This window comes from Schistocerca americana, chromosome 3 (assembly GCF_021461395.2).
Source record: "Schistocerca americana isolate TAMUIC-IGC-003095 chromosome 3, iqSchAmer2.1, whole genome shotgun sequence".
NCBI lineage: Eukaryota > Metazoa > Arthropoda > Insecta > Orthoptera > Acrididae > Schistocerca > Schistocerca americana.
The window spans coordinates 58,412,184-58,434,986 of record NC_060121.1 but is presented as its reverse complement, the minus strand read 5'-3'; the positions used below and the strand labels follow the sequence as shown (position 1 = coordinate 58,434,986).

The window sequence follows — 22,803 nt, the reverse complement described above, 5'->3', positions numbered from 1 at the left end:
AAGGGAGATGATCCAAAGTTTTTAATTCTTGAATCTTCTTCTCCATCTAATATGCGGGGCAGTCTAAAGATCTAGGCGAGTGGATGCCAGGACAATTGATGCACCGAGGTGGTGGGGTGTATGTATGTTCCTCACGAAGAGGACGTCCACAATCGCCACAAAGGGGCTCAGCCTCACATTGTGACGACATGTGCCCGAAGTGCAAACACTGAAAGCAGCGCATAAGAGGCGGGACCTAAGGTCGCACGTCGCACCAGTAGCACATCACCTTTACCTTCTCCGGGAGAACGTCCCCCTCGAAGGCGATGATAAAGGCCCCGGTGTCGACGCGACGGTCTATGGGGCCGCGCTGGACTCGCCAGATGAAATGCACGCCTCGGCACTCCAGGTTGGCCCTGAGCTCCTCATCAGATTGCAGCAGGAGGTCCCGATGACAAATAACCCCCTGCGTCCTATTCAGTGCCAGATGCAGGACAATGGACACTGGGATGTCCCCGAGTCGGTCACATGCCTGGAGCGCTGCCGACTGTATGACGGAGGTGGTCTTTACAAGAACGGACCCCGAACACATTTTACTGAGAGCCTCGATTTCCCAGAAGATGTACTCGATGTGCTGGATAAAGAACATGGGCTTGGAGGTGGCAAACGTCCCCCCCATCGGTCCGAGAATAGACTAAATAGCGGGGGAGGTACTTCACCCCAAGCCGGCGGGCCTGTCCTTCCTCCCAGGGAGTGGCCAAGGGGGAAAGGGCAGGAGAACCAGAACCAGAGACAGTACCTTTCTTTTTAAAAGACTCGGCCGCAGAGCGGCCTGATACATGTTGACGTTTCATCTGCGAAACGTCCGCCCCGATACCACCCACTCTGACCAGGGGCTCTCCCCACGGGCGCCACCCAGCCGCAGCAAGGGCCACCTGGCAGGACAACTGTTGCTGGGAGTCCTGATGCCCCAAGGATACGGGCATCTACTCCTTGGCCGACGTGGGGAGGGTACAGCTCAGGTATCGGCAGTACGATCCATGTGTAGTCAGGGGCTACAACCTAGAGGGTACATGACAACCCCACCACAACGGGCTGGCTACTGTGCTGGATTTCGGGTGCCATGGAATGTCCATCATGATCGTAGGTGCAGATGGGGACGCAATATGGGCGTAACTTGCGTAACGCATCAGGCGTTTAGGCCCAATTTGAGGAATAGTGGGTGTGGTTACAACGCCGTTACAATGCTGAGTGCCAAGGTCTTAGTGCACTGAGGACCAGTGAGACACCACATAAGGCGTCCTTCCCCAAAAGGCTAGTACTTCTGTAGAATTTTGAAAAATGGAAGTCAAACACCAAAGGGGGGCCATCACATGGAAGGCCGAAACGGATGAAACTCCTTTTAGTCGCCTCTTACGAAAGGCAGGAATACCTCGGGCCCATTCTTACCCTGGACCTGCAGGGGGGCTTGACTTATTTGGAAGTAAACAGAGTTCCCCAATGGTGTTCTAGTTCTACAATTGTGTTCTCTGCACATTTAGTTTATTACATTAATGCATCTGTCATCTACATGTATCTTCTTCTTTCATCCCACAGTCTTTCCCTGTCAACAGGGACACATCCATATTCTTTGTCTATAAAAACCATTATCACTATTTTTTTAAACTCCCAACTTTCTTCCACCAGTTGATAGACAGAAAATATTAGGTTGATTGTGCTTCTTCCTTTCCTAAACCCATGCTGTTCTTCACTCAGCCGTTTTATATGTTTTAACGTATTCGATTTAGTAAAATTAATTCAAAAATTTTGGCTGTATGACTCATAAGGGTTATACCTCTGTGATTTTTCCAAAGCCTTTTATTGTATTTTTTGAAGATGGGTACAATGTCTCCTCTTCTCCAATTGAAAGGTGTGGTACTAATCATTAACACACTTGATAGTACTCTGCTGTACATATAGCCTTCACTTTCTACTCTAGGAGAAGAAGTTATGGAAGAAGCTGAAGAGAGCTTCCTTACCAACATTCAAAACCCGCAAATATAGTTACAGCACAGGTGCACGTATCACCATGATTTCCTACCCAAGGCAAAGATGTTATAGAAGAATGTGCAGAAAGCTCTGTTACCAACACTCAGCATCTGCGGATTTAGTTACTGCACAACTGTACATACTGTAAAGGTTTTCTAACCTCGGTGACTAAGTTATGGAAGAGGCTGCAGGAAGCTCACTTCCAACATCCAAAATCTGCAGATACATTTCCGGCACAGCTGTATATATCACACTTATATTCTACCCTAGGTGAAGAAATACTAGAAGGAGGTGCAGGAAGCTTCAATACTAACATTCACCATCTGTAGATATAGTTACTGCACAGCTGTATGTATCTCCTTTGTCTTCTACCGCAAATGAAAATGTACTTCAAGGTGCTGCAGAAAGCTTATTGACATAGATTCTCCATCTGCTGATATAGTTACCGCACAGCTGTATATACCTCCATTATTTTCTACCCTAGGTTAATAATTACTTGGAGTGTATTAAAATTTGGACAGGACATTAAAATGTGGCATACTGCCAGCAATTGCCCACATGGACAGAACAGCGTCGGCGCAGCCGTCGGCAGATGGCGATGGCTGAACCGGCAGTGTCCAATTTGTAACCGGGCCAAAACGACCTCCTCCAGCTGAGAAGGGCGTGAATAGGTCGTCCAAGCTGTGGGAAGAGGTTTCAAGGCCTGTAGCTTGTTGTCCGTAAGTGCAAACCAATCGGCATGCCACAGCAATAAAATGCTACAATTTGATGAAGGGACACAACAAGAAGCTGTCCGAGGCTGGAGGACCGCAGCCTTGGCCGCGGCATCTGCAGCTTCGTTCCCAGGGATACTGACATGACCAGGAACCCACCTAAAGCTAACCAGAGAACCGTCGTCCGCCAGCTACTGAAGAGAGCGTTGGATCCGGTGCACGAAAGGGTGAACCGGATACGGATCACTGAGGCTCTGGATGGCACTCAGGGATTCGGAGCAGATAACATAATCAGAATGTCGGTGGCAGCAGATGTAAAGAATAGCCTGGTAGATGGAAAATAGCTCAGCTGTGAAGACTGAACAATGGGCATGGAGTCGGTATTAGAAACTGTGTGCCCCGACACTAAAAGAGCACCCAACACCCTCATTGGTCTTAGAGCCATCTGTATAAATGAAGGTCATATTAGTGAACTTCGAACAAAGTTCGACAAAATGGAGCGGTATACCGAAGTGGGGCTAACCTCCTTTGGGAGCGCGCCAAGGTCAAGGTGAACGCAAACCTGAGCCTGAAGCCAAGGAGGTGTTTGTCTCTCGCCCACTCAAAAGGTTGCAGGGAGTAAAAAATCAAGGTGCTGAAGGAGGCGACAAAAGCGAACTCCAGGGGGTAGCAGGGCAGAGACATACAACCCTTATTGACGGTCGCGAGTCGTTAAAAAAGGATCGATAAGACAGGTGGTCGGGCATTGACAATAGCCGACAGGCATACCGACAAAGCAGTATATTGCGCCGGTAGGTTAGTGGCAATTCACTGGCTTCAGCATAAAGACTCTCGAAAGGACTAGTATAAAACGCTCCGATCGCAAGACGTAAACCCTGATGTTGTATAGAGTTGATGCGGCGTAAGATGGATGGCCATGCAGAGGAGTATACGATGCTCCCATTATCCAGCTGTGAGCGGATGATCGACCGATATAGGCGAAGTAGGACGGCTCGATCCGCTTCACATGACATACCACTGAGAACACAGAGGACATTTAGGGAACAGGTACAATGGGCAGCCAAATATGACACATGTGGAGACCAGCTAAGTTTCCTGTCAAATGTAAGAACTAAAAATTTTGTTGTCTCCACGAATCGGAGAGCAACGGGACCGAGTTGCAAGGATGGTGGGAGAAACTCTTTGTAGCGCCAGAAGTTTATACAGACTGTCTTCGCAGCAGAAAAACGGAAGCCATTGGCGACACTTCAGGAGTGAAGACAGTGCTGAAGACAGTGCTGAAGACAGTGCTGAAGACAGTGCTGAAGACAGTGCTGAAGACAGTGCTGAAGACAGTGCTGAAGACAGTGCTGAAGACAGTGCTGAAGACAGTGCTGAAGACAGTGCTGAAGACAGTGCTGAAGACAGTGCTGAAGACAGTGCTGAAGACAGTGCTGAAGACAGTGCTGAAGACAGTGCTGAAGACAGTGCTGAAGACAGTGCTGAAGACAGTGCTGAAGACAGTGCTGAAGACAGTGCTGAAGACAGTGCTGAAGACAGTGCTGAAGACAGTGCTGAAGACAGTGCTGAAGACAGTGCTGAAGACAGTGCTGAAGACAGTGCTGAAGACAGTGCTGAAGACAGTGCTGAAGACAGTGCTGAAGACAGTGCTGAAGACAGTGCTGAAGACAGTGCTGAAGACAGTGCTGAAGACAGTGCTGAAGACAGTGCTGAAGACAGTGCTGAAGACAGTGCTGAAGACAGTGCTGAAGACAGTGCTGAAGACAGTGCTGAAGACAGTGCTGAAGACAGTGCTGAAGACAGTGCTGAAGACAGTGCTGAAGACAGTGCTGAAGACAGTGCTGAAGACAGTGCTGAAGACAGTGCTGAAGACAGTGCTGAAGACAGTGCTGAAGACAGTGCTGAAGACAGTGCTGAAGACAGTGCTGAAGACAGTGCTCCAGGAAACATGTACGCTGTGCACTGCAATAGATGGTAAAATCGTCCACGAAAAGGGAGCCTGACACATCAGCTGGGAGGCAATCCATTATTGGATTGATCGCTATGGCGAAGAGAGCGACACTCAAAACTGATCCCTGTAGCACCCCATTCTCCTGGGGAAAGGCATCTGACAGGACAGAACCCACACGTACCATGAATTGTCGATCCATTAAAAAGGCATGGATAATAGGAGGGAGGTGACCGCAAAGGCCCCATGTATGCATGGTGAGGAGAATGCCCACTCTCGAACAGGTGTTGTAAACCTTCTCCAAATCAAAGAACACAGCCGTGGTTGGGCGCTTCCGCAAGAAGTTATTCATAATGAAGGTCAACAAGGTAACCAGATGGTCAACAGCAGAGCGGCGCCTACGGAATCCACATATTACATTGGTAAATAGGTGTCGAGATTCAAGCAGCCAAACCAAACGAGAGTTGACCATTCACGCCTTCACCTTGCAGACACAGCTGGTAAGAGAGATGGGTCGATAACTGGAGAGCAAGTGCTTGTCCTACCCCAGAGTAGGATTCGGCACACAATAGACTTGCTCCAGCATGTGGGAACATGACCCTCAATCCAGATGTGATTGTAAGTACTAAGAATAAAACCTTTACCCGCAGGAGAAAGGTTCTTCAGCATCTGAATATGAATAGAATCAGGCCTGGAGCAGAGGACCATGACCGGGCAACTGCATTTTTGAATTCCCGCATAGTGAATGGGGCATTATAACTTTCACGATTCGAGGAGCGAAAGTTAGGTGGCCTTGCCTCCTCTGCCTGTTTTCAGGGGAGGAAGGCAGGGTGGTGATGAGTGGAGCTCGAAACCTTTGCGAAAAAGCGGCCGAAGGCATTGGAGACATCCTCAGGGGCGACAAGGACATCATTCGCGACCGTCAAGCCAGAAACTGGTGAGTGGACCTTAGTGACAGATAGCCGGTGCAGGCTACCCCAGACAACAGAAGAAGGAGTAAAACTGTTGAAGGTGCTTGTGAAAGAAGCCCAGCTGGCTTTCTTGCTTTCTTTAATAACACGACGACACTGTGCATGTAATTGTTTATAATTGATACAATTCGCCACCATAGGGTAGTGTTTAAAGGTGCATAAAGCACATCGACGAGCACGTAAAGTGTCTACATGCTGTGGTCCACCAGGGGACCGGTACGTGACGTGGAGAAGAAGTAGTGTGAGGGATGGAATATTCAGCAGCAGTGAGAATAACTTCCACGAGGTGTGTGACCTGACTATTGCAACTTGTGAAGGCTTGATCCCGAAAGTTCGCTCTGGAAGAGAAGAGCCCCCAGTCTGCTTTGGAGATGTTCCAACATGTTGAGCACTGAGAGGGGGTATGATCCAGGAGATGGATGACACACGGGAAGTGGTCCCTCGAATATGTATCAGAAAGTGCATACCACTCAAACCGGTGTGCAAGTTGGGTAGTGCATATAGAGAGGTCTAAATGGGAACAGGTGTGAGATGTGTCCGAAAGAAAAGTAGGGGCGCCAGTATTGAGGCAGACAAGATTGAGCTGGCTGAAAAGGTCTGCTAACAGGGAGCCCCTCGGGCAGGATGCTGGAGAGCCCCAAAGGGGATGGTGGGGACTGAAGGCTCCAGTTAACAAAAATGGTGCAGGTAGCTGAGCAATAATTTGCATCATGTCTGCCCTGGTAATGGCAAACAACGATGGAGTGTAAACGGTACAAATGAAAAATGTAAAAGTGGGGAGAGTAATTCAGACAGCAACTGCCTGCAGGCCGGTGTGCAATGTGATGAGATCATAGTAAATCTCATCCTGGACCAGCAACATAACCCCTCCATGAGCGGGAATACCTGTCACAGAGGGTAGGTCAAAACACACAGAGGTGTAGTGTGCAAAGGCAATTTGATTGCATGGGCGCAGCTTCGTTTCCTGGAGGGCTACAACGAGCGGACGGTGCAAACAGAGCAGCAACTTCAAGTCCTCTCGGTGGAAGTGAATGCTGCGAATATTCCAGTGAATAAGTGCCATCGTGAGAAGAAAAAGAGAAATGTGAAGCAAGAAGGGGTCATCTCGAAGGCCGCTGAGGGCCTGGCTTCAAGCGAGCACTGCTACCGCTACCAATAGGCGGAGAGTCATTGTCCATTGGTTCAATAGGTTCGTCTGCCATCTTGTTAAGATGGCCAAAAGGGGGAGCTTCCTCCGCCGTTGAATGGTCAGATGTTTGGCTACCAGCGGTGTGGCCAGGCAAAATGGACGACGGCCTGGGGCGGCAACCGCTGCGTGGCACAGGAGAAGAAACGCGCCATGGCGGAGAAGGAGAAATTTGCTTCCTATGAGCCTTCTTGGAAGGTCATTTAGTGGAAATACTGGTCGATGGCTGGGAGTTTGATGTACGTAGCAGGTCTGCATGGGACGGTTCTTTCTTGAAGGCCTGTACATCTGACTTCTGGGTCTTCGTCTTGGCAGAAGCTGATGAAGGTGCTTGTGTCTTAGGGGTGAGGGGAGGAAGAGGAGACATTGACCGGGCGATCTTAGCACTGGCCGAACGGACGACCGTAGTGCTGAATGTCAGATTGCATGTCTGCGTCGCCACCTCCCTGGTAGTCCGAGGAGAAGCGAGGACAGTACTGTATTTCCACACTGGGAGCAGTGTGGGATTCCTACTAGCAAATAGCTTGCGAGCAGCTGAGGTGGACACTTTCACTTTGACACGAATGTCCTGGATACAGCGTTCATCCTTGTATATTGGACAGTCACGAGAGGACGCTGCATGGTCACCCTGACAGATCGCACAATGAGGAGATGGAGGTGGACAGTCACCCTCATGGGCATCCCTGCCACAAGTGACACATTTAGCCACATTAGAACAAGACTGGCGAGTGTGATTAAAATGCTGACACTGGTAGCAGCGCGTAGGTGTCGGGACATTGGGGCAAATAGAAATAACGTCGTAGACCGCTTTGATGCGCGATGGCAGCTGAACACTGTCAAAGGCCAGGGAAAGTGTCTGGGTCGGTACAAGGTCATTGTTGACCTTTTCCATGACCTTATGGACAGCCGTCATGCCCTGCCCAGTGAGTAAAGACTGAATCTACTTGTCAGTCAATCCGTTGAGTGATCTAGTATATACCACACCACGCAACGAATTCAAAGTGCAGTGAGCCACCACTGGGACACGGAACGTGTACAGGAGTGTGGCGCGAAGCAGTTTTTGTGCCTGAAAGGCACTCTCAGTTTCTAATAACAAGGTACCGTTACGCATCCTGGTACAAGACTTGACAGATCCAGCTATGGCATCTACGCCCTTTTGGATAACGAAAGGGTTGACAGATGAAAAATCCTTTCCGTCCTCACATCGAGAAACTACGAGGAACTTTGGGGCAGGCGGTAGTACTTTTGTCACTGATGGCTAGTCAAGGATCCATATTTCGGCAGAAGTTGAAAGAGAAGAAGAAGAGAAATCCATTGCGGATTGCGCGCTCCATCTTAGGTGAATGTTTACACCTCAGGTCACACAGAGAAACGGACTGAGAGAACAATCACCATGCTCAAAATGTGTCAGCTCAGGCAGTCACACTTCCCTGGGCCTGGCCTTTACCAGGGGGTACGTGCGTGCCTTACTTGTCTACCCAGGGCGAGGAATAACGCGTCACCCCATCACTGGCTATGTGTACAAACCTGTGGGTCTGCCTTCAGGCAGGAAAATGGAGGAAAGAAGAAGAGGAAAAAAAAAAGGGAGAGAGGGAGAGAAAGGACAGACTGTCTCAAACGACAAGGCGGGCACCAGAGGGTGACAAGAAAGCAACGAGAAGGCAAGGAGAAGAAGCCAAGGAGAAGACGGCAAGGAGAAGAAGGCAAGGAGAAGAAAGCAAGGAGAAGAAAGCAAAGAGAAGAAGGCGAGGGGAAAAGTAAGGAAGACAGTGAGAGGGAGAAGGACAAAGATAGGAACCAAACAAAGGAAGTAAGGAACCAGAATAAGTGAAAAACCAAAATGACCACAAATAGAATTCGCGGAACCATCCATCTCCAGACGCAGTGGCAAACTACCCCCTTGAGCGGGAAGGACTCCCTTTAGTCACCACTTATGACAGGCAGGAATATCTCGGGCCTTTTCTAACCCTTGGACCCACAGGGGGAAATTACTGGAAGGAGCCGCAGAAGCTTTCTTACCAAGATTCACCATCATTAGGTATAGTTACCGTACAGCTGTGTATATTTACTTTATTTTCTACCATAGGAGAAGAAGTACTGCAAGGTGTCGCAGAAAGCTTCCTCACCAATATTCACCATCATAGGTATAGTTACAACACAGATGCATGGTTCATGTTTTTTCCTACCAAGGTGAAGAAATACCGGAAGATGTTAAAGAAAGCTTATTTGAAAAAACATACACCATTTTTTGATAAGTTTACTACACAACTGTATATAACTACAATATTTTTCACCCTAGGTGAAGAAGTACTGGAAGAAGCTGCATAAAGCTTCCCTACAATCATTCACCATCTGTAGATATTATTTCTGCACTGCTGTATATATCTCCTTCATTTTCTAACCTAGGTGAAGTAGGACTCGAAGGGCCTGCAGAAAGCCTCCTTACCAGCATTCACCATATTTAGATGTAATTTCTTCACAGCTGTATATACCTAATTTATTTTCTAACCTAGGTGAAGGAGGACTGGAAGGGGCTGCAGAAAGCCTCCTTACCAACATTCACTATCTGCAGATGTAACTTCTGCACGGCTGTATATATCTCCTTTATTTTCTAACCTAGGTGAAGGAGGACTGGAGGGGGCTGCAGAAAGCCTCCTTACCAACATTCACTACCAGAAGATGTAATTTCTGCACAGCTGTATATACCTCCTTTATTATCTACCCTAGGTGAAGGAGGACTTGAAGGGGCTGTAGAAAGCTACCCCACCAACGTTCACTACCTGCAGATGTAATTTCTGCACAGCTGTATATATATATTTTATTTTCTAACCTAGGTGAAGGAAAATTGGAAGGGATTGCACAAAGCCTCCATACCAGCATTCACCATATGTAGATATAATTTCTTCACAGCTGTATATATATCCTTTATTTTCTAACCTAGGTGAAGGAGGATTGGAAGGGCCTGCACAAAGCCTCCATACCAGCATTCACCATATGTAGATATAATTTCTGCACAGCTGTATATACATCCTTTATTTTCTAACCTAGGTGATGGAGGACTGGAAGGGGCTGCAGAATACCTCCGTACCAACATTCACTATCTGCAGATGTAATTTCTGCACAGCTGTATATATCTCCTTTTATTCTAATCTAGGTGAAGGACAAAAATGGCCTACAGAAAGCCTCCTTACCTACATTCACTATCTGCAGATGTAATTTCTGCATAGCTGTATATATCTCCTCTATTTTCTAACCTAGGTGATGGAGGACTGGAAGGGGCTGCAGAAAGCCTCCATAACAGCATTCACCATATGTAGATGTAATTTCTGCACAGCTGTATATATATCCTTTATTTTCTATCCTAGGTGAAGGAGGACTGGAAGAGCCTGCAGAAAGCCTCCATACCATCATTCACCATATGTAGATGTAATTTCTGCATAGCTGTATATATCTCCTCTATTTTCTAACCTAGGTGATGGAGGACTGGAAGGGGCTGCAGAAAGCCTCCATAACAGCATTCACCATATGTAGATGTAATTTCTGCACAGCTGTATATACCTCCTTTATTTTCTAACCAAGGTGAAGGAGGACTTGAAGGGGTTGTGGAAAGCCCCTCTACCAACGTTCACTACCTGCAGATTTAATTTCTACACAGCTGTATATATCTCCATTATTTTCTAACCTAGGTGAAGGAGGACAGGGGGGGGGGGGGGGGGGGGGGGCTGCAGAAAGTGTCCTAACCAACATTCACTATCTGCAGATGTAATTCCTGCACAGCTGAGTATATCTCCTTTACTTTTCTAACCTAGGTGAAAAGAATAGAAAGGGCCCATACCAGTCCTGCTCCACCTAGGTTAGAAAAGTAAAGGAGATATATACAGTTTTGCAGAATTTACACCTGCTGATAGTGAATGTTGGTATGGAGGCTTTCTGCAGGCCCTCCCTATCCTCCTTCACTATTTGCAGATGTGATCTCTGCACAGCTGTATATATCTCGTTTTCTTTTCTAACCTAGGTGAAGGAGGACAGGAAGGGCCTGCAGAAAGCCTCCTTGCCAATATTCACTATATGCAGAAGTAATTTCTGCACAGCTGTATATATCTCCTTTACTTTTCAAACCTAGCCAAAGGTGGACTGGAAGGGCCATCAGTAAGCCTCCTTACAAACATTCACTATCTGCAGGTCTAATATATGCACAGCTGTATATATCTACTTTTTTATTCTAACCTAGGTGATGGAGGACAGGAAGGGCCTGCAGAAAGCCTGCTTACCAACATCCACTATCTGCAGAGCTGTATTCATCTCCTTTATTTTCTAACCTAGGCGAAGGAGGACTGGTAGGGGATGCAGAAAGTCTCCTTACCAATATTCACTATCTGCAGATCTAATTTCTGCACAGCTGTATATACCTCCTTTATTTTCTAACCTTGGTGAAGGAGCACTTGAAGATCTGTAGAAGGCCCCTCTACCAACGTTCGCTACCTGCAGATATAATTTCTGCATAGCTGTATATATATCCTTTATTTTCTATCCTAGGTGAAGGAGGACCGGAAGGGCCTGCTAAAAGTCTCCTTATGAGCATTCACCATATGTAGATGTAATTTCTGCACAGCTGTAAATATCTCCTCTATTTTCTAACTTAGGTGAAAGAGGACTGGAAGGGGTAGCAGAAAGCCACCTTACCAACATTCACAATCTGCAGATGTAATTTCTTCACAGCTGTATTTATCTCCTTTATTTTCTAACCTAGTTGAAAGAGGACTGAAAGGGGATTCAGGAAGCGTCGTGAACAACATTCACTATCTGCAGATGTAATTTCTGCACAGCTATATATATATATATATCTCCTTTATTTTCTAACCTAGGTGAAGGAGATTGGTTGGTTGGTTGGTTGGTTTGGGGAAGGAGACCAGACAGCATGGTCATCGGTCTCTTCGGATTAGGGAATGATGGGGAAGGAAGTCGGCCGTGCCCTTTCAGAGGAACAATCCCGGCATTTGCCTGGAGTGATTTAGGGAAATCACAGAAAACCTAAATCAGGATGGCCGGATTCGGGATTGAACCGTCGTCCTCCCGAATGCGAGTCCAGTGTCTAACCACTGCGCCACCTCGCTCGGTAGGGTGAAGGAGAACTGGAAGGGGCTGCGAAAAGCCTCCTTACCAACATTCACTATCTGCAGATGTGGTTTCTGCACGGCTGTATGTATCTCCTTTAATTTCTAACCTTGGTAAAGGAGGAGTGAATGGGGCTGCAGAAAGCCTCCTTACCAACAGTCACTATCTGCAGATGTAATTCATGCACAGCTGAAAATATCTCCATTATTTTCTAACCTATCTGAAGGAGGACAGGAAGGGCCTGCAGAAAGCCTCGTTACCAACATCCACTATCTGCAGATGTAATATCTGCACAGCTGTATTCATTACCTTTATTTTCTAACCTAGGTGAAGGAGGACTGGAAGGGGATGCAGAAAGCCTCCTTACCAACATTCACTATCTGCAGATCTAATTTCTGCACAGTTGTATATACCTACTTTATTTTCTAACCTGGGTGAAGGAGGACAGGAAGAGCCTGCAGAAAGCCTCCTTACCAACATTCACTAACTGCAGACGTAAATTATGCACAGCTGTATATATCTCCTTTATTTTCTAACCTAGGTTAAGGAGGACAGAAAGGGCCTGCAGTAAGCCTCCTTAACAACATTCAATATCTGTGGAATTAATTTCTGCACAGCTGTTTGTATCTCCTTTATTTTCTAACCTACGTGAAGGAGGACTAGTAGGTCCTGTAGAAAGCCTCCTTACCAACATTCAATATCTGTAGAAGTAATTTCTGCACAGCTGTATGTAATTTCTTTATTTTCTAACCTATGTGATGGAGGACTAGTAGGGCCTGTAGAAAGCATCCTTGCCAATATTCACTATCTGCAGATGTAATTTCTGCACAGCTGTATATATCTCTTTATTTTCTAACCTAGGTGAGGGAGGACTGCTAGGACCTACCGAAAGACTCCTTACTAACATTCAGTAATTGCAGACCTAATTTCTGCACAGCTGTTTGTGTCTCCTTTATTTTCTAACCTAGGTGAAGGAGGAGTGGAAGGGCCTGCAGAAAGATTCCTTACCAACGTTCACTATCTGCAGATGTAATTTCTGGACATCTGTATATATCTCCATTAATTTCTAACCCAGGTGAAGGAGGACTGGAAGGGGCTGCAGAATGCCTCCTTACCAACTTTCACTATCTGCACATTTATTTTTTGAACAGCTATATTTATCTCCTTTATTTTCTAACGTATGTGAAGGAGGACAGGAAGAGACTGCAGAAATCCTCCTGACCAACATTCACTATCTGCATATGTAATTTCTGCACAGCTGTACATATCCACTTCATTTTCTAACCTAGGTGACGGAGGACTGGAAGGGGCTGCAAAAAGCTTCTTTACCATCATTCACTATCTGCAGATGTAATTTCTGCACAGATGAATATTTCACATTTATTTTCTAACCTAGGTGAAGGAGGATTGAATTGGGCAGCAGAAAGCCTCCTTACCAACATTCACTATCTGAAGGTGTAGCTACAGCACAGCTGTATATATCTCCTTTATTTTTAACCTAGGTGAAGGAGGACAGGAAGGGCCTGCGGAAAGCCTCCTTACCAACATACACTATCTGCAGGTGTAATTTCTGCACAGCGTATATATATCTCCTATATATTCTAATCTCAGTGGAGGAGGACTGGAAGGGGCTGCAGAAAGCCTCCTTACCAACATTCACTATCTGAAGATGTAACTTCAGCATAGCTGAACATATCACCTATATTTTCTAACCAAGGTGAAGGAGGACGGGAAGGGCCTGCAGCAAGCCTCCTTACAAACATTCACTATCTGCAGATGTAAGTTCTGCACAGCTGTATAAGGAGGACTGGAAGGGGCTGCAGAAAGCCTCCTTACCAACATTCACCATACGTAGATGTAATTGCTGCACAGCTGTATATATCACCCTTATTTTGTAACCTAGGTGAAGGAGGACTGGAAGGGGCAGCTGAAAGGCTCCTTACCAACATTCACCATATGTAGATGTAATTTCTGGACAGCTGTATATATCTCCCTTATTTTCTAACCCAGGTGAAGGAGAACTGGAGGGGCCTGCAGAAACCCTCCTTACCAACATTCACCATATGCAGATGTAATTTCGGCACAGCTGTAAATTTCTCCTTTTGTTTTCTAACCTAGTTGAAGAAGGACTGGAACGGACTGCGGAAAGACTCCTCTCCAACATTCACTATCTGCAGATGTAATTTCTGCACAGCTGCATATATTTCCTTTATTTTCTAACTTAGTTAAAGGAAGACTGGAAGAGCCCGCTAAGAGCCACCTTACCAGCATTCACTATATGCAGGTTTAATTTCTGCACAGCTGTATAGATCTCCTTCATTTTCTAACCTAGGTGAAGGAGGACTGGAAGGGCCTGCAGAAAGCCTCCTTACTAGCATTCACCATATGTCACTGTAATTTCTGCACAGCTTTATATAGCTACTTTATTTTCTAACCTAGGTGAAGGACGATTGGAAGAGGCTGCAGAAAGCCTCCTTACCAACATTCAATATCTGTAGAAGTAATTTCTGCACAGCTGTATGTATCGTCTTTATTTTCTAACCTATGTGATGGAGGACTAGTAGGGCCTGTAGAAAGCATCCTTGCCAATATCCACTATCTGCAGATGTAATTTCTGCACAGCTGTATATATCTCTTTATTTTCTAACCTAGGTGAGGGAGGACTGCTAGGACCTACCGAAAGACTCCTTACTAACAATCAGTAATTGCAGACGTAATTTCTGCACAGCTGTTTGTCTCTCCTTTATTTTCTAACCTAGGTGAAGGAGGAGTGGAAGGACCTGCAGAAAGATTCCTTACCAACGTTCACTATCTGCAGATGTAATTTCTGCACATCTGTATATATCTCTATTAATTTCTAACCCAGGTGAAGGAGGACTGGAAGGGGCTGCAGAATGCCTCCTTACCAACTTTCACTATCTGCACATTTATTTTTTGAACAGCTATATTTATCTCCTTTATTTTCTGACGTATGTGAAGGAGGACAGGAAGAGACTGCAGAAATCCTCCTGACCAACATTCACTATCTGCATATGTAATTTCTGCACAGCTGTACATATCCACTTCATTTTCTAACCTAGGTGACGGAGGACTGGAAGGGGCTGCAAAAAGCTTCTTTACCATCATTCACTATCTGCAGATGTAATTTCTGCACAGATGAATATATCACATTTATTTTCTAACCTAGGTGAAGGAGGATTGAATTGGGCAGCAGAAAGCCTCCTTACCAACATTCACTATCTAAAGGTGTAGCTACAGCACAGCTGTATATATCTCCTTTATTTTTAACCTAGGTGACGGAGGACAGGAAGGGCCTGCGGAAAGCCTCCTTACCAACATACACTATCTGCAGGTGTAATTTCTGCACAGCGTATATATATCTCCTATACATTCTAATCTCAGTGGAGGAGGACTGGAAGGGGCTGCAGAAAGCCTCCTTACCAACATTCACTATCTGAAGATGTAGCTTCAGCATAGCTGTACATATCACCTATATTTTCTAACCAAGGTGAAGGAGGACGGGAAGGGCCTGCAGCAAGCCTCCATACAAACATTCACTATCTGCAGATGTAAGTTCTGCACAGCTGTATAAGGAGGACTGGAAGGGGCTGCAGAAAGCCTCCTTACCAACATTCACCATACGTAGATGTAGTTTCTGCACAGCTGTATTTATCTCCGTTATTTTCTAACCTAGGTGGAGGAGGACTGGATGGGGCTGCAGAAAGCCTCCTTGCAACCATTCACCATACGTAGATGTAATTTCTACACAGCTGTATATATCTCCCTTATTTTCTATCCTAGGTGAAGGAGGACCGGAAGGGGCTGCAGCAAGCTTCCTTACCAACATTCACCATATGTAGATGTAATTTCTGCACAGCTTTATATATCTACTTTATTTTCTAACCAAGGTGAAGGAGGATTGGAAGGGGCTGCAGAAAGCCTCCTTACCAACATTCACCATATGTAGATGTAATTTCTGCACAGCTGTATATATCTCCCTTATTTTCTAACCTAGGTGCAGGAGTACTGGAAGGGGCTGCTGAAAGCCTCCTTACCAACATTCACCATATGTAGATGTAATTTCTGGACAGCTGTATATATCTCCCTTATTTTCTAACCCAGGTGAAGGAGAACTGGAGGGGCCTGCAGAAACCCTCCTTACCAACATTCACCATATGCAGATGTAATTTCTGCACAGCTGTAAATTTCTCCTTTTGTTTTCTAACCTAGTTGAAGAAGGACTGGAACGGACTGCGGAAAGACTCCTCTCCAACATCCACTATCTGCAGATGTAATTTCTGCACAGCTGCATATATTTCCTTTATTTTCTAACTTAGGTAAAGGAAGACTGGAAGAGCCTGCTAAGAGCCACCTTACCAGCATTCACTATATGCAGGTTTAATTTCTGCACAGCTGTATAGATCTCCTTCATTTTCTAACCTAGGTGAAGGAGGACTGGAAGGGCCTGCAGAAAGCCTCCTTACTAGCATTCACCATATGTCACTGTAATTTCTGCACAGCTGTATATAGCTACTTTATTTTCTAACCTAGGTGAAGGACGATTGGAAGAGGCTGCAGAAAGCCTCCTTACCAACATTCACTATCTGCAGATGTAATTTCGGCAGAGCTGTATACATCTCATTTACTTTCTAACCTAGGTGAAGAAGACTGGAAAGGGGACTGCAGAAAGCCTCCTTATCGACATATACTATCTGCAGATGTAATTTCTGAACAGCTGTATAAATAACCTAAATTTGCTAACCTAGGTGAAGGAGGACTGCGAGGGCATGCAGGAAGGCTCCTTTCTCAAAATTCACAATATGTATATTTTCTGCACAGCTGTAGCTACCTCCTTTACTTTCTGAACTAGGTGAAGGAGGACTGGAAGGGCCTGCAGAAAGCCTCCTTAGCAACATTCACTATCTGCAGATATAATTTCCGCACAGCTATATATAACTCAATTATTTTCAAACCTAGGTGAAGGAGGACAACAAGGGGTGCAGTAAGCCTTCTTACCTACAGTCACTATCTGCAGCTGTATTTTCTACACAGCTGTATGTATCTCCTTTATTAACTAATCTAGGTGACGAAGGACTGGAAGGGGCTGCAGAAAACCTCTTTACCAACAGTCGCTATCTGCAGATGTAAATTCTGCACTGCTGTATATATGTCCTTTATTTTCTATGCTAGGTAAAGGAGAATTTGAAGGGGCTGTAGAATACCTCCTTACCAACATTGGCTATCTGCAGGCGTAATTTCTGCACAGCGGTATATACCTCCATTATTTTCTAACTTAGGTGGAGGAGGACTGGAAGGGGCTGCATATAGCCACCTTACCAACATTCATCATATGTAAATGTAATTTCTGCACAGCTGTATATATCTCCTTTATTCTGTATCCTAGGTGGAGGAGGACTGGATGGAGCAGCAGAAAGCCTCCTTTAAAACATTCACTATCTGCAGATGTAATTTCTGCACAGCTTGATATATGTCCTTTATATTCTAACCTAGGTGAAGGAGGATTGGAAGGGTCCGTCGAAAGCCTCCTTACCAACATTCACCATACGTAGACGTAATTTCTGCACAGCTGTATATATCTCCCTTATTTTCTAACCTAGGTGCAGGAGGACTGGAAGGGGCTGCAGAAAGCCTCCTTACCAACATTCACCATACGTAGATGAAATTTCTGCACAGCTGTATATATCTCACTTACTTTCTAACCTAGGTGAAGGAGGACTGGAAGGGGCTGCATAAAGCCTCCTTACCAACATTCAAAATACGTAGATGTAATTTCTGCACAGCTGTATATATCTCCCTTATTTTCTAACCTAGGTGAAGGAGGACTGGAAGGGGCTGCAGAATGCTTCCTTACCAGCATTCACCATAATAAGATGTAATTTCTGCACAGCTGTATATTTCTCCCTTATTTTCTAAAATAGGTGAAGGAGAACTGTAAGGGTCTGCAGAAAGCCTCCTTACCAACATTCACCATACGTAGATGTAATATCTGCACAGCTGTATATATCTCCTTTATTTTCTAACCTAGGTGATGGAGGACTGGAAGTGGCTGCAGAAGGCCTTCTTACCAATATTCACCAAATGTAGATGTAATTTCTTCACAGCTGTATGTATCTCCCTTATTTTCTAACCTAGGTGGAGGAGGACTGGAAGGGACTGCAGAAAGCCTCCTTAGCAACATTCACCATACGTAGATGAAATTTCTGCACAGCTAAATGTATCCCCCTTATTTTCTAACCGAGGTGAAGGATGACTGGAAGGGGCTGCAGATAGCCTCCTTACCAACATTCACCATATGTAGATGTAATTTCTGCACAGATGTACATATCAACTTTATTTTCTAATGTAGGTGAAGGAGGACTGGAAGAGGCTGCAGGAAGCCTCCTTAGCAACATTTACCATACGTAGATGTAATTTCTGCACACCTGTATATATCTCTTATTTTCTGACCTAGGTGAAGGAGGACTGGATGGGGCTGCAGAAAGCCTCTTTACCAACATTCACCATACGTAGATGTAATTTATGCACAGCTGTGTATACCTCCCTAATTTTCTAACCTAGGTGAAGGAGAATTGGAAGGGGCTGCAGAAAGCCTCCTTAGCAACATACACCAAACTTCGATGTAATTTCTGCAAAGCTGTGTATATCTCCCTTATTTGCTAACCTAGGTGTAGGAGGACTGAAAGGGGCTGCAGAAAGCCTCCTTACCAACATTCACCATACGTAGATGTAATTTATACACAGCTGTGTAAATCTCCCTTATTTTCTAACCTAGGTGATGGAGGACTGGAAAGGACTGCAGAAAGCCTCCTTACCAACATTCACCATACGTAGATGTAATTTCTGCACAGCTGTATATATCTCACTTACTTTCTAACCTAGGTGAAGGAGGAATGGAAGGGGCTGCATAAAGCCTCCTTACCAACATTCAAAATACGTAGATGTAATTTCTGCACAGCTGTATTATCTCCCTTATTTTCTAACCTAGGCTAAGGAGGACTGGAAGGGGCTGCAGAATGCTTCCTTACCAGCATTCACCATAATAAGATGTAATTTCTGCACAGCTGTATATTTCTCCCTTATTTTCTAAAATAGGTGAAGGAGGACTTTAAGGGGCTGCAGAAAGCCTCCTTACCAACATTCACCATACGTAGATGTAATATCTGCACAGCTGTATATATCTCCTTTATTTTCTAACCTAGGTGATGGAGGACTGGAAGTGGCTGCAGAAGGCCTCCTTACCAACATTCACCAAATGTAGATGTAATTTCTTCACAGCTGTATGTATCTCCCTTTTTTACTAACCTAGGTGGAGGAGGACTGGAAGGAACTGCAGAAAGCCTCCTTACCAACATTCACCATATGTAGATGTAATTTCTGAACAGATGTACATATCAACTTTATTTCTAACCTAGGTGAAGGAGGACTGGAAGGGGCTGCAGAAAGCCTCCTTACCAACATTCACCAAATGTAGATGTAATTTCTTCACAGATGTATGTATCTCCCTTATTTTCTATCCTAGGTGGAGGTGGACTGGAAGGGACTGCAGAAAGCCTCCTTAGCAACATTCACCATACGTAGATGTAATTTCTGCACAGCTGTATGTATCTCCCTTACTTTCTAACCTACGTGAAGGAGGAAAGGAAGGGGCTGCAGAAGCCTCCTTACCAAAATACACCCTACGTAGATGCAATTTCTGCGCAGCTGTATGTATCAACTTAATTTTCTAACTTGGGTGAAGAAGGACTGTAAGGGGCAGCAGAAAGCCTCCTTACCAACAATCACTATACATAGATGTAATTTCTGCACAGCTGTATTTATCTACTTTACGCTCTAACGTTGGTGAAGGAGGACTCGAAGGGGCAGCAGAAACCCTCCTTACCAACATTCACCATACGTACATGTAATACCTGCACAGCTGTATATATCTACTTTATTTTCTAGCCTAGGTGATGGAAGACTGGTAGGGGCTGCAGAATGCCTCCTTACCAACATTCACCATACGTAAATGTAATTTCTGTACAGCTGTATATATCTACCTTATTTTCTAACCTAGGGGAAGGAGGACTGGAAGGGCCTGCAGAGAGCCTCCTTACCAACATTCTCCATAGGTAGATGTAATTTCTGCACAGCTGTGTATATCTCCCTTATTTTATAACCTAGGTGAAGGAGTATTGGAAGGGGCTCCTGAAAGCCTCCTTTTCAACATTCATCATACGTAGATGTAATTTCTGCACAGCTGTATGTATCTTCCTTATTATCTAACCTAGGTGGATGAGGACTGGAAGAGGCTGCAGGAAGCCACCTTAGCAACATTTACCATTCGTAGATGTAATTTCTGCACACCTGTATATATCTCTTGTTTTCTGACCTAGGTGAAGGAGGACTGGATGGGGCTGCAGAAAGCCTCTTTACCAACATTCACCATACGTAGATGTCATTTATGCACAGCTGTGTATACCTCCCTAATTTTCTAACCTAGGTGAATGAGAATTGGAAGGGGCTGCAGAAAGCCTCCTTACCAACATTCACCATACGTAGATGTAATTTATACACAGCTGTGTAAATCTCCCTTATTTTCTAACCTAGGTGATGGAGGACTGGAAAGGACTGCAGAAAGCCTCCTTACCAACATTCACCATACGTAGATGTAATTTCTGCACAGCTATATATATCTACTTTACTTTCTAACCCAGGTGAAGGAGGACTGGAAGGGGAAGCAGAAAGCCTCCTTACCTACATTCACCATTGGTGGATTTAATTTCTGCACAGCTGTATGTATCTCCCTTATTTTCTAACCTAAGTGAAGGAGGACTGGAAGGGGCTGCAGAAAGCCACCTTAGCAACATTCACCATACGTAGATGTTATTTCTGCACAGCTGTGTATATCACTTATTTTCTGACCTAGGTGAAGGAGGACTGGAAGGGGCTGCAGTAAGCCTCCTTACCAACATTCACCATACACAGATGTAGTTTATGCACAGATGTGTTTATCTCCCTTATTTTCTAACCTAGGTGAAGGAGGACTGGAAGGGACTGCAGAAAGCCTCCTTACCAACAATCACCATACGTAGATGTAATTTCTGCACAGCTGTGTATACCTCCCTTATTTTCTAACGTTCGTGAAGGAGGACAGGAAGGGGCTGCAGAAAGCCTTTGTACCAACATTCACCATACGTAGATGTAATTTCTGCAATGCTGTATATATCTACTTTATTTTCTAACCTAGGTGATGGAGTACTGGAAGGGGCTGCAGAATGCCTCCTTACCATTATTCACCATACGTAGATGTAATTTCTGTACAGCTGTATATAACTCCCTTATTTTCTAACCTAGGTGAAGGAGGACTGGAAGGGCCTGAAGAAAGCCTCCTTACCAACATTCACCATACGTAGATGTAATATCTGCACAGCTGTGTATATCTCCCTAATTTTCTAACCTAGGTGAAGGAGGACTGCAAAGGGCTGCAGAAAGCCTGCTAACCAACATTCACCATATGTAGATGTAATTTCTGCACAGCTGTGTTTATCTCCCTTATTTTCTAACCTAGGTGAAGGAGGACTGGAAGGGACTGCAGAAAGCCTCCTTACCAACAATCACCATACGTAGATGTAATTTCTGCACAGCTATGTATATCTCCCTTATTTTCCAACCTAAGTGAAGGAGGACTGGAAGGGGCTGCAGAAAGCCTCATTACCAACATTCACCATATGTAGATGTAATTTTTGCACAGCTGTATATATCTCCCTTAATTTCTAACCTAGATGAAGGACAACTGGAGGAGTTGCAGAAAGCCTCATTACCAACTTTCAGCATATGTTGATGTAATTTCTGCACAGCTGTGTATATCTCCCTTATTTTCTAACCTAGGTGAAGGAGGTCTGGAATGGGCTGCAGAAAGCCTCCTTACCAACGTTCACCATACGTAGATGTATTTTCTGCACAGGTGTATATATCTACTTTACTTTCTAACCTAGGTGAAGGACGACTGGAAGGGGCTGCGGAAAGCCTTCTTAATAACATATACCATACATAGATGTAATTTCTCCGCATCTGTATATATCTACTTTATTTTTTATCCTAGGTGAAGGAGGACTGGAAAGGGGCAGCAGAAAGCCTCCTTACCAACATTCACCTTACGTAGATGTAATTTCTGCACAGCTGTATATATCTACTATATTTTCTAACCTAGGTGAAGGAGGACTGGAAGGGGCTGCAGAAAGCACCCTTACAAACATTCACCATACAAAGATGTAATTTCTGCACAACTGTATATATCTCCCTTATTTTCTAACCTAGGCGAAGGCGGACTGGAAGAGGCTGCAGAAAGCCTCCTTACCAACATTCATCATACGTAGATGTAATTTCTGCACAGCTGTGTATATCTCTCTTATTTTCTAACCTAGGTGAAGGAGAACTAGAAGGGGCTGCAGAAAGCCTCCTTACCAACATTCACCATACGTAGATGTAATTTATGCACAGCTGAGTATATCTCCCTTATTTTCTAACCTAGGTGAAGGAGGATTGGAAGAGGCTGCAGAAAGCCTCCTTAGCAACGTTCACCATACGTAGATGTAATTTCTGCACAGCTGTATATATCTACTTTACTTTCTAACCTAGGTGAAGGACGACTGGAAGGGGCTGCGGAAAGCCTCCTTAATAACATATACCATACATAGATCTAATTTCTTCGCATCTGTATATATCTACTTTATTTTTTATCCTAGGTGAAGGAGGACTGGAAAGGGGCAGCAGAAAGCCTCCTTACCAAATTTCATAATACGTAGATGTAATTTCTGCACAGCTGTATATATCTACTATATTTTCTAACCTAGGTGAAGGAGG

At 44.9% G+C, this 22,803-nt stretch overlaps 1 protein-coding gene across 1 annotated transcript in view; it reads left to right on the top strand.

The window, feature by feature from the left end:
• The window catches only part of LOC124605871 (caldesmon-like), a 103,144-nt gene extending 93,991 nt beyond the window's left edge, over positions 1-9,153 (top strand). Inside the window, exons 3-5 of the mRNA XM_047137818.1 lie at positions 1,958-2,064; positions 4,008-4,618; positions 9,125-9,153. Of these exons, the coding sequence (XP_046993774.1) occupies positions 1,958-2,064; positions 4,008-4,618; positions 9,125-9,153 (747 nt within the window). The remainder of the gene's footprint in view (positions 1-1,957; positions 2,065-4,007; positions 4,619-9,124) is intronic.
• Positions 9,154-22,803: the final 13,650 nt, after the last annotated feature.